General features: G+C 38.8%; 1 protein-coding gene across 2 annotated transcripts in view; it reads right to left on the reverse strand.

Annotated features, from left to right (window-relative positions):
* Positions 1-12363: 12363 nt before the first annotated feature.
* LOC116087619 (ovomucoid-like) overlaps positions 12364-16494 on the reverse strand; it is a 20290-nt gene continuing 16159 nt past the window's right edge. Inside the window, exons 1-4 of one of the 2 annotated variants that reach the window (XM_031366300.1) lie at positions 15184-15244; positions 14250-14287; positions 13187-13299; positions 12364-12409 (exon numbers count right to left, since the gene is read on the reverse strand). In XM_031366300.1, coding sequence (XP_031222160.1) covers positions 12364-12409; positions 13187-13299; positions 14250-14287; positions 15184-15244 — 258 coding nt within the window. Of the gene's footprint in view, positions 12410-13186; positions 13300-14249; positions 14288-15183; positions 15245-16494 lie in introns of those variants that run through there. The other variant, XR_004117515.1, reaches the window with a different exon arrangement.

The following is a 16494-nucleotide window of genomic DNA, read 5'->3' on the forward strand; positions in this document are numbered from 1 at the left end:
AAAAAAAAAAAAAAGAATATCCTAAGAAATGTTACACACACATAAAGTACTACAATAAATCACTATACTTTGAAAAGCTTCAGGACACAAATTCAACACATAAAATTTGGTTACATCACTATTCACAATAAACAATCAAAAATAAAATTAAGAAAAAAATTGCTGGACAGGCATAGTGGAGCACACTTTAATCCCAACCTTAGAGATGCAGAACTCTGTGTGAGACCGCAGTAGTGTACAGAGAACATTCTGGTACAGCCATAATGAGACATAATCTCAAAAGCTGAGGGAGGGCAGGAGAAGAAAAAGTAGTATCTAAAAGAATAGCATACTTAGATATATTTTACAGAAGAAGCAAAATACTGGTCCATTTAAAACTACCAATGATTACTGAGAACTACTCAAGGCCATAATAAATCACAAGGCATCCAATATATATATATGGATTGGAAGACATATAGTATGGGTCTACTTCCTCTATCAGCTCTGGAACTTAATCAAGCCAAAATCCATCCAGACCCTGTGCATCCTTGCCACAGTCAGGCACATTCATATGTGCTATCACTCCTGTTGTGTTTAGATGACCTTGTCTAATTGGTGTCTTCTATCCCTTCGATCTCTTACAAACTTTCTGCCTCCTCTTCTGCAGCGATCTTTCTGCATATGAAAAATGCAATCAAGTTGAAATGTTTTGACATAACAAATTATAAAATTCTAGCAACATTCTCCTCTAAACAGGTAATTATTACACTTTTACAAGAACACTAACATGATACACCTGCTATTACATCCATGATGGCATTTCAGCTTTGCAGAGTAGTACAATGCAATCAAATTAAAGGCACCAGAACAAGTACGAAACCCACTTCTGAGACCAACTTTCTTTGATGGCAATATCATCACTACAACCACCTTCCTTCTACTTATATATCCATATATTTCCACATCTCTTTATTTTGATGCTCTGACTTTGGTATTATGTGCTTTTCTTTCTTTCTTTCTTTCTTTATTTTATGTCTATGAGTACACTGTAGCTGTACAGATGGTTGTGAGCTATCATGTGATTGCTAGAAATTGAACGCAGGACCTCTGCTCTCTCCAGCCCTGTTTGCTCTGGCCCTGCTCGCTCCAGCCCAAAGATTTATTTATTATTATATATAAGTACACTGTAGCTGTCTTCAGACCCACACGAAGAGGGTGTCAGATCTCATTACAGATGGTTGTGAGCCACCATGTGGTTTCTGGGATTTGAACTCAGGAACTTCAGAAGAGCACTCAGTGCTCTTAACCACTGAGCCATCCCTCCAGCCTTTATATGCTTTTCTGAAAACCATTATTTATCGCTTGCCTTAAAATATTTTAACTCACCCTGCCTTTCAATTGTAACTATTTGGGCAACATATATTAAATGTGATAGTTAAATCTTAACTATCTTAAATGTAGTCATACTTAATACTGCTATTGGCAGAGCCATACCTAATGGGAACAGTCAAAAAGTCAGTACAGCTACTAGACAAAGGTCCAGCAAAGCTGAGCCATGTGATACAATCACCATGGTGCTGTACATTTTGGTCTTGATCTCTGCCTGTTGCGTGCTTTTTTAGTATTTGTACAACTTGGGGAGATTGGTTTAGTGGGAAATTCCTTATGATTCACTTATGCCTTCCTCCAGGAGTACTGCTTCCAACATTTCCCCAGGAACATCCTGAGCATACTGCCCCTCCTGCTTTTAGGGAGATATCCTTATCTGGTCAGACTTGAAGGTCTTCCGTACACCCTGAAGGTTGTGATTCAAATAAATATGCCAGAGATCTCCTTATGACGCTCCAGCTCCAAGATTCTCCAATTAGTGAGCTATTAGCTACCACCAAGGTATTTGTGCCACTACTGCATTCATAGAGTTATCAGTTAACTGGTTGTTGATATTGTTCCTAGGGAAATTGGTACAATTATTCCCTTTGTGAGAAGTTTGCATGGCTCCTAGTAGCATGAAATCTAGTACTGAGGAGTGGGCATTCAGGTCAGTTCTAGCTCAAGGGGTCCTGGGCCCTGCCTCTTAAGGGGATAAAGGGATAGTGAGATGTCTCGTATGTTAAGAACACTGATTGCTCATGCAAAAGACCTGGGTTTGATTCCTAGCACCTACAAATGACAGCTGTATCTGTAACTCCAGATCACTCTTCGGACCTGCACTGGCACCAGGTACACATATGGTAGAAAGACATACATGCAGATAAGACATGAAGAAGCATAAAATAAAAGTAAATTAATCAAAAAAATTACTTGTAAAAATATGTTGAATATTTCCATAGTTATTTTTCTAAATAGATCTGGATATTCACAATATTTCTGTCATGAGACTATATTATTCTCATCTCCACTTTGTTCTAGTTTTAAAGAAGGAAGTCCTACCCCAGGATTTTAGGGAGAATGAAAACCATAGTACCATAAACATAAATATGAGACTCACACCAGTACTTTGTTCAAGCACACAAAGCTCCATAAGTAGACACAACATCTCCTGTTTTTGACATCAACAAATGATGTCAAAAATCTGCTTTGATACCACAGAGTAAACTGAGGCAGGCAGTAAGGTGTGGCATTGGCAATCAGAGTCAGTGCTGAAAGCAGTAGACAGAGGTTAGCACTAAGAGGGTATAATTAGAGAAATTACTCAACAGACTTTTCTCCATTTGAGTTGGCCCTCCCTGGGGACAGCAAAAAACTCAGAACTCAGTTAACATTAAGAGCTGGTGAGAACGAAAAGTAAAGAGAAAATTCACACACACACACACACACACACACACAGAGAGAGAGAGAGAGAGAGAGAGAGAGAGAGAGAGAGAGAGAGAGAGAGAGAGAATGAGACTAGCTCTCTAATTAGATTTAACACACACTCAACAAGACGTAAATCATACCTAATACTAAAAATCTAACCAAATACTCAGGACTAAAGAACTCACAGATCTTGGAGGAGAATTTACAAGTACCACTTTACTAAAACAGCACAATCTCTAACTACATTCATTTTCTGGTCTTGAGAAGTCAAAAAACCTTGGGAAAAACATTTTTTTCAATTCCCTGGGAAGCATACTGGGCTTCTTAGAGGGAGCCACTGACAATGGGTCTTTAATCAATGTTGGCCCTGACATAGGTAGGATAAGTCTGGAGCCATATCAGCTCCTAGGACATCTAGCTCCAGGAGATAACAAGGCCAGAACAGAGCTGGTTTCTCAAATTCTTCAAGGTCTCACTAAATATAGAGAACCTAACATTACAACCAATCAAAAATTGTACCAATGTCAATGCGTTGCCCCTACCAATTATATTAGAGGTAATCTAGTCCTTCTGGAAAATTCCCCTAGCCCTGCATAAAGAGGCCTAGGAACCCTTCTGTCTGTAAGCATTTTGGTGGATAGTTGACCCTTGCTGGTAATTTCTGCAGAATAAACCCTCTTGGTCTTTGCATACTATTTGACTCCTGGGTCTTCCCTCAGCGATTCTTAGACCCTAAGATTCTTATACCCACAGAGAAGTGAAGTCCTTAACACTTATCAAGGAAGATTCTCTTGACAAAAGACAGAAATGGTTACAGAAAAACATTACCAATCAAAATCCAGAGTTGTGGAGCCTAGTCTCAATGGATGTATCTATAAAACAAATCCCATACCTAAGGCTCAGGGAACATTGGCGAGGAGGGGGCAGAAAGATTTTAAGAATTTGTTGTGAGACCGTGTCTTCTAGTAATATCAGAAGCTATACTCATAAAGTCCTACCAACTTGACAACCTAAACATGAGCTGCATTAGGACTACTATAAACATGCCAAAGTGGACAAACCTACCCAAAGAGTGAAAGTAAACTAAGGAATACTGACAGTGAGAAAAAGTATTTTTCTCAAGGAAGCACATACCAATTCCTTATTAAATAACAACTAGTCAGACCTGAAAACATATGGGTGTGTATTATAGATGATAGATAAGATAGATAGATAGATAGATAGATAGATAGATAGATAGATAGATAGATAGATAGATAGACAGACCGATAGACAGACAGACAGACAGATGGAAAGCAACTGGTCAGACCTGAAAACATGTGTGTAAGAGAGAGAGAGAGAGAGAGAGAGAGAGAGAGAGAGAGAGTGATAAAACAACTGATCAGATCTGAAAACATCATACAGAATAATCATCTTATATTTTGGGGATATATATGTATCTAGTATTTACACAACAACAATTAATGAAAAAAATCATGAATTTGAAAATGGGAATGAAGGGATGTGTGAGAGGACTTGTGGAGATGAAAGGAAAGGGTTAAAGTCAAACATAAAAGAAAAAAGAATTAAGCTTCTGAACAACAAAGAAACAACCAACAAAAATTAAAAATCAAACCATGAAAGGAGAAAGAGTTACAAACTATGTACTTGATGAGGAACTAATACTCAAGATACGTAAGAATGGATATGGCAGTATAGGTCAAGGACAGAGCATTTGACTAGTGTCATAGGAAGAAAAAGAATCTATGCACTGCACTGTTGGGAAGAATGGAAAGTAATGTAGTCATAGAGAAAAACTTTATAGTTTCCTCAGAACTAGAAACCAAAAGCCCATCTGATCAAACAATTCCAGTGTAAGATTTTATAGAGATAGCTACTCTCCCATGTTCATTGCAACATTATTTATAATAACCACTACAGAAAGATAACCAAGAGACTACAGTAATATGTGAATAAAATATGAATTACATATTCATAACTGGATATTACTCAACCATAAAAATAAGGAAATCATGTCATGTATGAGAGCATGGATGACCTCAGATGACCTGATGCTAAGTGGGGCAGATGTATAACTATATTATCTCACACATACATGGACCCTAAAAAAGTTATAATCACAGGATCAGATGATAGAATGATGGTTCCCAGTACCTGGGGTTTGGGGATGAGGGAAAGCTATTAAAAAGAAGATACAAAGTTTCTGTAACAAGAGAAAAATTTTTATTTCTCCTATGTAGAACACGTATGATGACAGATGCATGAATTAGGTTGTAGTAATCGTTACAAAATGTCACACAACCACCATATTGTACATCTTGAATATATCTAATCACAAGAGTGACTATAAACATTGGTGTATTTTAAAATTTTAATTACCAGTTCAAGATGATGCATTCCTTTGAAATACTAATTCATAATGTGACTGAACCACAAAGAGTAATCCTGAGTGAAGAAAGTAGATAGAAAAGACATTCTGCTTAATTATATTGATACAAAACATCAAAAAGGGCAATGAAGTGGAGAAAAAACATAGAGCCTACAGTTAGGGCTGGAAAGGCATGACCAGACACAAATGTAAGAGATGGATCTCCCTGGGAAAGAAAAATAAAACATATTTTGTGGGTGGACAGGGGGCAGGTGAAATGGAAAGTAGAGGGGTAAAGTTGGGGGCCAGACAGAGAGAAAGAGAGAATTGAAATAGGTGGGCATTTATGGGACATTATGGAAATCTAACTAGGATTCCTAATAATGGAGGATATGAAGCCTAAACCAGCTATCTTCTATAACCATATTAGGCTCTCATTGGTGTGACTGGGACACCAAACAAGCCACAAAATCTATGAGCCACAATATGCCCTGCCTGCAAAGTACACTGGGGCAATGGTGGCTCAGAGACAACCAAAGAGTGGTCTAACCTGAGACCAATACCAAGAATGGGATCCCATCTGTGACACTGTGTAGATGGCAAGGATCCAGAAGCTGAATGTCTCAGAGACCTAAGATAGAACCAAGAAGGCAGGCCAAAAAAGAAAAAAGTCAATGAAATGATTCTTAATGATATTCTACTATACTCATAGATTTGGAGCCTACCCCAAATCATCATCAGGGAGGATTAATCCAGCTGCTGATGGGAGTAGATAAAGAGACCCATAGCCAAAGGTTATGTGAAGCTTTGAGAACTTAGCAGGAAATAAAGAGGAAGGATGGTAGAAGTCAGAGGTTCAAAGACACCAGAAGAACAGAGCCCACAGAATCCACTAAGCAGGGCTCATAGGGGCTCATGGAAACTGAAGCTTCTGTCATGGGTCTGCGAGGGTCTGCACTAGGCCCTCTGTATCTGTGGTTGTTTACCCTGGGGTCTTTGCTTGATTCCCAGCAATGGGAGTGAAGGTATCTCTGACTCTTTTGCCTGACCATGGGACCTTTTTCCTCCTACTGGGTTGCTTCATCCAGACTTGATATGAGGGTATGCCTAGTCTTTTTGTATCTTCTTATGCTGAGTTTGGTTGATATGCCTGGGAGGTCTGCTATTTTTGAAGGAAAACAGAGGAACAATAGATCTAGGGGAAAGGAAGGTCTGTGAGGAGGTCGGGGGAGGGTTATGGTTGGGATGAATGTATGAGATGAATGTATGATATATAAAATAAAAATTTAAAAAGAGACATGCTTGAATGACGTAAGTGGTCTACAAGCAGTTGTGCTAGTAGCTATACTATATACTTAAGTTTACTTACTAAGAACAAATCATTGAATCATATCCATTGGCCAACTCCATGAGATATAATTATTAGAATGGCATTTGCAGGTTTTTTAAAATAAAATAGCATTCTTTTAAAAAAATAATTTATTTACATCATTCAATGCCCCCTCCTGGTGACTTCCTTGCAAAGACTCCCCCCATGTACCCCCTTTCCTTCTCCGCTGACAGGGTTAGGCTTCTCTGGTATCCCCCTACCTGGTGCATCAAGTCTGTTATGTGTATCTTCTCTCACTCAGGCCAATCAAGGAATCCCTGTTGGAGAATGGATACCATAGTAAGGCTTTAGAGATACCCTCTGACCCAGCTGTTGGGGGCCCACATGGAAACTGATCTGCACATCTGCTATATGTGTGCTGGGAGCCTTGTTCAAGCCTGTGTGTATACTTTGGTTGGTGGCTTAATCTCTGGGAGCTCTCAGAGGTCCTGGTTATTTCACTCTGTTGGTCCTCCTGTGAGGTTCTCATACCACCTAGGGTCCTCAATCCTTCCCCCAACTCTTCCATAAGAATCCCCAACTTCTGTACAATGTTTGGCTGTGGATATCTGTTTCTGTTTCAGTCAGCTGCTATGTAGAGCCTATCAGAGGATAGTTATGCTAGACTCCTGTCTGGGAGTATTAACATAGTATCATTAATAATATCATGGATTAGTGTTAGCCTATAGGAAGGGATTCAAGTTGGACAGGTTTTGGTTGGCCACTTCTTTGGTCTCTGCTCCATCTTTGTCCCTGCATTTCTTTTAGACGGTACAAATTTGGGGTGGAAAGTTTTGTGGGTGGGTTGATGTCCTTATTCCTCCACTGGGGGTCCTGCCTGTCTGGCTATAAGAGGTGACTTTTCAGGTTCCATGTCACCATTGTTATGCATCTTGACTAAGATCACCCACATTGACTCCTGGGAGTCTCCACTGGCTCAGGTCTCTGGGCTAAAGATTCCCCCCCACACACCCTTGCACCCACAGCAGCTGCAGATTTCCATTCATTCTCCTGGCCTTCTGGGTCTCTCTCCTATCTCTCTGCACACCTGATCCTGACTCTCCATTTCTCTTGCCCTCCACTCTCCCATCCACTTCTCTCCCTCCTTCTGCCTCCTATGACTATTTTGTTCCCCTTCTAAGTGTGATTCAAGCATCCTCACCTAGACCTTCCTTCCTGTTTAATTTTTGTGGGTCTGTGGGGTATATCAAGGGTATTCTGTACCTTATAGCTAATATCCACTTATCAGAGAGTACACTTGCAGACCATGTACTTGGATATATACCCAAAAGATGCTGCACCATCCACAAGGACAGATGCTTCACTATGTTCATAGCAGCTTTATTCACAATAGCCAGAAACTGGAAACAATCTAGATGTCCCTCAACTGGAGAAAGAATGCAGAAAATGTGGTTCATTTACACAATGGAATTGTATATTCAGCTATTAAGAACATCATGAATTTTGCAGGCAAATGGATGGAACCAGAAAATATCATCCTGAGTGAGGTAACTCAGACCCAAGAGGATATGAAATAGCATTCTTTATTAGAATTGTGTTTTCCTTGTAGGTAGATGATTAACGGTAGACTTTTAAATGTTTTATTTATTCCCTATGATTCACTTTCAAAATATCTAAACTATAGTTTAAATTATATATAAAAAAAAAAGTAGTCTCAGTAAAAGCTTACTGATTTGCACAGCCAAATTCCTCCTTGCCAGAGACTTTTTCTAGGTTGAATCGCTGAACTCAGGAAAAAGGGGCCCCTCCTTCTACCGAGCAGCAAACTTGCTTGTGCTATATTAAAAAATGGACTCATCCTCTTTGTGTAATTTCTATCAAGAGCAAACCCAATTTGATTTTTCTACTTCTGTATCTGTGATCTCTCCCCAGCAAAGGCCAATGGTCCCTATTTATTTCATAAAACAATGTTTATGTATGTAACAGGACATAAAATATGGTTTAAGGAAGGAATGGGGACTCTTTTGTCTTTCTTTTTTTTTCCAAAACACTCTTTTTAATAGATTTTTCTTTATTTCAATTTCAAATGATATCTCTTCTCCTAGTTACCCATCTGACAAAATGTCAAAAACAAAAATGAAAACAAACCCTGTTTCCTCTCCCCTCCCCCTGCTCACCAATCCACCCTCTCCCACCTCCTGGCCCTGGAATTCCCCTACACTGGGGCATAAACCTTCACAGGACCAAGGTCCTCCCCTCCCATTGATGACTGACTAGGCCATCCTCTGCTATACATATGCAGCTGGAGCCATTAGTCCCACCATGTGTACTCTTTGGTTGATGGTTTAGTCCCTGGGGGCTCAGAGGGTACTAGTTAGTTCATATTGTTGTTCATCCTAAAGGATTGCAAACCCTTCAGCTTCTTGGGTCCCTTCTCTAGCTCCTTCATTGGGGACCCTGTGCTCAGTCCAATGGATGGTTGTGAGTCTCTACTTCTGTATTAGTCAGGCACTGTCAGAGCCTCTCAGGAGACAGCTGTAGCAGGCTGACATCCACAATAGTGTCTGGGTTTGATGACTGAATAAGGAAAGGATTCCCAGGTGAAGCAGTCTCTGGATTGTCCTTCTTTCAGTCCCTGCTCCATAGTTTGTCTCTGTAACTCCTTAAATGGGTATTTTGTTCCCCCATCTAAGAAGAAACGAAGCATCTACAATTTGGTCTTCATTCTTCTTGAGTTTCGTGTGGTTTATGGATTGTATTTTGGGTATTCTGAGATTCTGGAGTAATATCCACTTAACAGAGAGTGCATGTCATGTGTGTTCTTTTGTGACTGGGTTACCTCACTCAGGATGATATTCTCCAGATCATTCCATTTCCCTAAGAATTTCATAAATTCATTGTTTTTAATAGCTGGTAGTACTCCATTGTGTGGATGTACTACATTTTCTGTATCCATTCTTCTGTTGAGGGGCATGTGGGTTGTTTCCAGTTTCTGGATATTATAAATAAGGCTGCTATGAACATAGTGGAGTGTGTGTCCTTATTACATGTTGGAGCATCTTCTGGGTATATGCTCAGGAGTGGTATAGCTGGGTCCTCTGGTAGTACTATGTCCAGTTTCCTGAGGAACCTCCAAACTGATTTCCAGAGTAGTTATACCAGCTTCCACTTCCATCAGCAATGAAGGAGTGTTCCTCTTTCTTGACAACCTCACCAGCATCTGCTGTCATCTGAGTTTTTGATCTTAGCCATTGTGACTAATGTAAGGTGGAATCTCAGGGTTGCTTTAATTTGCAATTCCCTGATGACTAAGGATGTTGAAAATTTCTTTAGGTGCTTCTCAGCCATTTGGTATTCCTCAGTTTAACTCTGTACCCCATTTTTAATAGGGTTACTTGATTCTCTGGATTCTAACTTCTTAAGTTCTTTGTATATATTGGATATTAGCCCTCTATAGGATATAGGATTGGTAAAGATCATTTCCCAAACTGTTGATTGCTGTTTTGTCCTATTAACAGTATCCTTTGTTTTACAGAAGCTTTGTAATTTTATGAGGTCTCATTTGTCAATTCTTGATCTTAGAGCCTACAAAGCTCAAGTCCACGTGGATCAAGGACCTCCACCTAAAAGCAGATACACTGAAACTAATAGAAAAGTGCCATGCCTACTTGTCTACTCCAGTAAAGTCTGCAGTGTCAGGCTTGAAGGCCTGATCACGGACCAGAGGTGTACAGCTTTAAAGAGAGTTTGCCTCCTGGGTATTCAGTCAGTCTCTGGCATCTCCTAACTCAGACGTGTTCCAGATTAGTCTTTTCAATACTCAACATGCCTTCTTATTCAGGTATAAAGTTGCCCCAAGAAATGATTTGTAAATAGTTAAAACTAAGAAGATTAAACATTGTTCCCTGGCCAGCACAGCACTCCAATATATCCTAATTTACCAAGCTGTCATTAGCTTGGAAATTCTCACAAGGAAGCTGCCTTATCAGACAGAGCTTCCTCAAAGTTAGGAATAGAGGTCAGGCATTATTGCTAACTGTAAACATAGTTAGACTTCTCAGAGAAGTCCCACAGAAGACAGAATTGTTTTACATACCAGAGAGTAATTGAAGGGTTTCCCTCACTTAAGGGCAGTCTCAGGAACTGCTAGATTGGGACTTCCTGGTGCTTGTCTCCAACAGACCCAGAGAATTAGCTTGGGATTGCCAAGATAACCCCAGCGGGAAGGGCACCACTGCTCTTCTGCTTTGCACCTGGATGCCTGATCTTACCGACCTTCATGTGACTGTCACTTGCCTATGTGACTTCTGTCTTGCTGTCTGATCTTACTGACCTTAATGTGGCCCCCACCTGCCTACATGACTTTTGTCATTCGCCCTGTTTTCTGTATACTATATAAGCCTGGTTTTCACTTTGTGCACAGACTCCATACATTCATATTCGAGATTTCGAGCATTTGGGACAGGGTATTTGAGCTTTGAGCCTCATACAGTCCGCAGCCCCCCAGGCCCAGAGCACTCGGGCCTGGGGGGTTGGGGAGGGGGTGGAGTCCAACGCCTGTCCAGAAGAGGTGGCTGCTTTAGACCCAGTGTGTTTCAGGTGGCCTCAGATGTACCTCAACCGTTGAGCCGCCAGATTTTTCATTTCTCTTTTGTAATGACTATAAAAGTCTGATGCCATTTTAAAGAAATACACTCAGATTCTGCACTTCCTTGTGTCAACTCTGCTTGTCACTCACCTAATTTTTTGCCCACCTGACCAGAAGTCTCATTCCGAAGAACAAGAGGTCCTTGCAGCAAACCCAGTCCATGGCAGAAAAGAAAGTGGGGAAGAGCCAGGAGCACGTAGGAACAGGGGAAAATTTCCTGAACAGAACACCCATAGCCATACTCTAAGATCAAGAATTGTCTTTAAGTTTTTGCTTGCTTGAATTTTTGATTTTGCCTTTTTACAGTGCCTAATGTATTGAATAAGCAAACACTCACAATGCCTTTTGAATTCACTAGTAGCAATTTTCTGTATATTCTACCTCTTCCTGGTGATTTCAGCTGAGGAAAACATGAGTTTCTTTATTTCAATCTCTATTACTAGTATTGATTCTCATTGTGTGTCTGGGGCATGGAAGGGTCACAATGTGGAGAGAAGGAGTATGGCTTAAGATTAAATTGTCTCAATGAATACAGTTAACTTGGTTGCAAGGTCAAGCCAAAAAAGTTCAGCTTATGAAGATCAGAGTTATATCCAGAGAAAGTCATTCTTAAATGAAAATCCACACTTTACTTCAATTATTATCATATGTATTTGTCAAAAGTATGTTTTTGTGTTATCTCTTAGAAACAAAGGACATTATTCTTAAATGATTTTTTATATTTATATGTGTGTGCACATGTGCACACATGCATAACAGATCTATACAGGTGTACACACAGGCCAGAAGATGATATGGGATCTCCCTGGGGCTGCAGCTTATAAGCCACTGGACATGGATGCTGGCAACCAAATGAGCTCTCTCCAAGATCAACAAGCTTCACAAACCACTGGACCATCTTTCTATTCCCTCAAAAGATTATCTTGATGAGAGTATAATTAAAGATTTTATTAATCATTGATTGCTTTAAGTTCTCAATATACCAAATGTAAACTTAATGCTGGGTTATTAAATATTGTTAAGTAACTGACCATAGAAGTTACAACCTAGAAATTCAAGGATCTTAGAAGTGAAAAGAACCGCAAGAGTCCAGCCTTCTATTGTGTATCCTACACAGAGGTTCACTCAGTCTTCTTGGGCTATGAAGACCTAATGATAAAATCTCCAATTCACTGTAGACTTCAGTGCAAAGCCATCATCATAGTAAGACCCATAGGAATACATAGCTCCATGCAAATATCAGCATTTGCCAAAATGTGACATAGTAAATGAACCACCATTTTCTCTGTAGAGAAAAAAATAAAGGAGATAAAATAATGTAAAGAAATTATTGGAAAACTACATCAAATTCTTTGGGAAGTATTCTATGTGATTTTCACTGGGGGAAGACTGAATGAAGGACATTAATTTCTTCTGAGCAAATAACTCCTCACTGCTCCTGGCCTCTGTATACTTCCAGCTGAGGCTGTAGGGAACCATTCTAATGCCTTGGCTTTGCCTTCCTTAGCCATGGAGCTTTTCTGGACTCCAAAAGGAAAGAATTGCAGATTATTAGTAGGTCTTGAGAAACACAGCTATCCAAACTCAGAGTCCTTAGGAGTAGAAAGGACAGGGTACTGAATGGAGATATCTTAGAATATCCTGTAGTCTAGAATCTTTAATGGAGTTCAGAAGGTAAGTCAACCCTACCACTAGGACTCTTTCTAGCATGATAGATTGCATCCTGTATCAGAGATCTACTGAGCATCAAGGCTTTGGGTTGATCTCATGTTGGGTATGTCTACAATTCATAGTTTCTAATAAGTAAAATTAAGGTAATTGATCTGTATATTTGTACAGGTTCAGCACAATTTTATAGTCTTAGGTTCCAAATGCAAAAGCTACTTTCAGAAATCACAGTATTAAAGGGGAGTACACATGTTTCTTTGTCTTTTACATTACATTGATTTGGTAGGGACACGTTTTCTATTATGAGGATGGAACCTCAATAACACAAACCTAAGATTTTGTTACTAAGTCTTCATTACTTAGGAAGAACTTGCATTTAGTATTGTCTTTTTACCTGTATGCTAAACAGAAAGTGCATTTGTTGAAATAAGTACGCCCATTGGTTGCACAGACTGGAAAATACTCTCTGGTACACATTCCTATAGGTCTAAATCCTCTACATATTACCTGAAAAAACCAAAGACAACATAAATGTATAAGACAATGGGTTATTGAATGAAATGTTCTTCACTCTTAATATGTAATGCCATACAATGGTTAAATATAATCTACAAATAAATGTAAAGTACATAGAACACAGTAAACCATGTGAAAACAATTACCATGTTTTTAGTTTGTAAAGTTTATACTAATAAAAACACTATACAGCTGGCATAATATGATCTTGAAAAGCAGCTAGCTCACATTATAACATCAGTGAACTTCTCTATTAGACAACATTCCCTTCATCCCCATCACCAAATTGAATTTTCTACTTATTTTTCTAAAATTCCTCTTTAATTCAATGCACATATTTACTGTGTGTGCATGACAATGCATCTCATTTATGTGCATATTCATAAACACATATTTTCAATTTCAGATATTAATTTCTTCTGAAATTTACACAAAAATATTTTTGTGATTTACAATATATGTTATACACATGTTGCTCACTCTTTACATATCCTGGTAACACATATATGTATTACAGATATACAGATATAGTGATATTTAAAAGAACAATTCATTTATTTTCAAATTTATAGAGCATCTACTATGTGAGTATATGAAAGCTATCATTTTTAATGGAAAATTGACCATTGTACTGTCCCTATTGCTCTCTACAGATATCGAACTACACATCTGATTGCCAATGGCTGGAACTTGGGATTAAAATATTGATTTTCTCCTCTTGTATCAATGCAAGTTGTCTTGCATTTAGGATTCATATTTTGGACTTATTGTAATAAAATAAACTATTTTTAACTTTTAAGGAGTTTGTGCTCACTTTGGCAGCACATATACTAAAACTTTTAAGGAGGATTTTTTTTTTGCTAATCTTTACATTAAGTTGCTCAATTTATGAAAAAAAAACTTAACTTTTTCAATTTCCATATAAAATAGCAGTAACTTACCATATGTTTGTAAAATGCTCTTCTTACAAGGTGACTTCCTGAAAACAAATCAAAGATGAACAGATAAAATATATAAAAACAACCTTGACCATGTTATCTTTGGTGAGAAGTACCTACATCTAAATGTAGTGGATATTGATGTAAAGTGGATATTGATGTAAATTGCCTGCTGCTGTAAGTAATAAATGGTAATTTTTTGGCAATAGTAAAAAATTAAATAAAAAATACCTACAAATCTAGACAATTCTAATTTTCAAATATATATAACTGTAAAAGTAGTATCATATGCTACTCTCCTATATAAGTATTATCATACTGCATTTGTTAATAGTTCTTGGATATATTAACTTTATATGAAAATTTTAAGTGAAGTATGCTGGCCTCAGAGTTCAAAATATCTTTCATGTATTCACTTAAGTTGGAAAAAGCTCATCAGCTGCAATTTCAAGATTCCAGGTAATGTTTCATAAACGCCTCATTTTGAAATACATAGCCAATCTTGAACTTGAAGGAAGATAAATCATTTCCTAAAGTAGCCCTTGACATCTAGGGTGTGTTTAAAGACACTATTCCTTCCGCAGCTTTGCATTTAACAAGAGCAGGATTTAATTAGCAATCTGGAGTTACAGATGAGCAAAGACTGAACATGCACACAGCCCGTTCTAATCCACCACTCTCTTTAAACCTCTCTAGGGTAGAATAGTTAGTATTGGAAAACAAAATAGGGGAAAAATAAACCTGTTACTTGGGTGCTCAAGAAAAGCAAAAGCCAAAGCAAACCACTGTTGTAATTTTCGAGAGGCATTTGTAACATGACCAGTTTAACGATCGCAGCCCCGTTAGGACAAGCTCATTCACTCAGAGCCTTTCCCTCCCTGAATATTTTAGAATATGTTAAAGTTCTCATTTGGACTAAAAAAAAAAAAATACTCACCAGAACAAAGAAGAAATGATAAGGTAAAGTATACAACTTGAACTCTTGAGAAGATGAACATTTTATGAAAGATAAACAAGAACCTTTTATGAAAGATAAGCACGGTACCTGAGGCAGCAAATAAAAACAACCAGGGCTCAGTTGGACAGTCTTCTAATTCTGAGAAACATTTCTATCCGCCCAGGGTCCTAATTAAGGAATGACATTCCCTTTTATCTATTTCTAAAATCTGATTCAACAGGGTCATAAAATATAACCGTGAGAGACCACCCAGAGTTAGATAGATAGATAGATAGATAGATAGATAGATAGATAGATAGATGTAACATATAAATTGATTAAATAAATCAATCAATAAATAAAATTGGAAAATACTAGGACAGGGAAACTGTTGGCATATGGAAGATACACACACACACACACAGAGAAGGATACCTCCTCTCTGGGTGCCCCCTTGGCCTACCTCAAACAAAGAGATATTTGGTTTAAGGACAACAGTTCAGAGACTGTGGCTAGTTAGTTCCCTTTTCTTTACTCAATCACAACCTTCCAGCTAATTCTCCAATTTATCTGTGAGTGATGAGCTTTGTGGGCAAAAAAGATTGCACAGGGAAGATAAGACACGGTGACATTAAGAGTTCTTTCCAAAGGTTGTATGTAAATTAGGTCATGAGGGAAGTGAAGCCTACCAAATACTTCTTGGTAAATCATTTCTTGGCAGGTGACATGGGGACAATTTGGTCTCATGAACTCATAACTACTAGAAGAATGCAAGTCTTCATTTCTTCTAAGAAAAGGAAGATATATAAAATGTTTTCCACATGTATGACTTGTAAGAAGACAGGAAAACCAATGAGAAAATTTTGAGTTTGAAAATGATATTTGGGCCTTCCAGTCTGTCTGGGCTGGGGTCCACAGCAGACCTTGGGCTCAAGCTCTGTAGCCAGTCCCACAACACCCAGAAGAAGCTCCACTTGCAGGTGTTCTGACACACCCAGGATCAGAGTTGAGCAGGAACCAACATCTGTCCCAACACTGGGACTAACTGGGACCAGCGAGACCAGGCACAAAGGAACTCCACCAGCCCAGTGACTCTGGTTACTTCCAATCTGTCTGGGTTAGTGTTCTGAGCAGACCTTGGGCACAAGTTCTGCAGTCAATTCCACAACACACAGAGAAAGCCACATTCCCAGGTGATCTAACAAGCCCAGGATCCCAGGATTCCAGAATCACAGGATCCCACAGACAGCTTGGCTCTGAGGAGTTCTGACACAACCAGGATCACAGGAAGGACAGGCTCCAGTCAGATTT

The sequence above is a fragment of the Mastomys coucha genome, unplaced genomic scaffold, assembly GCF_008632895.1.
Source record: "Mastomys coucha isolate ucsf_1 unplaced genomic scaffold, UCSF_Mcou_1 pScaffold13, whole genome shotgun sequence".
Lineage (NCBI taxonomy): Eukaryota > Metazoa > Chordata > Mammalia > Rodentia > Muridae > Mastomys > Mastomys coucha.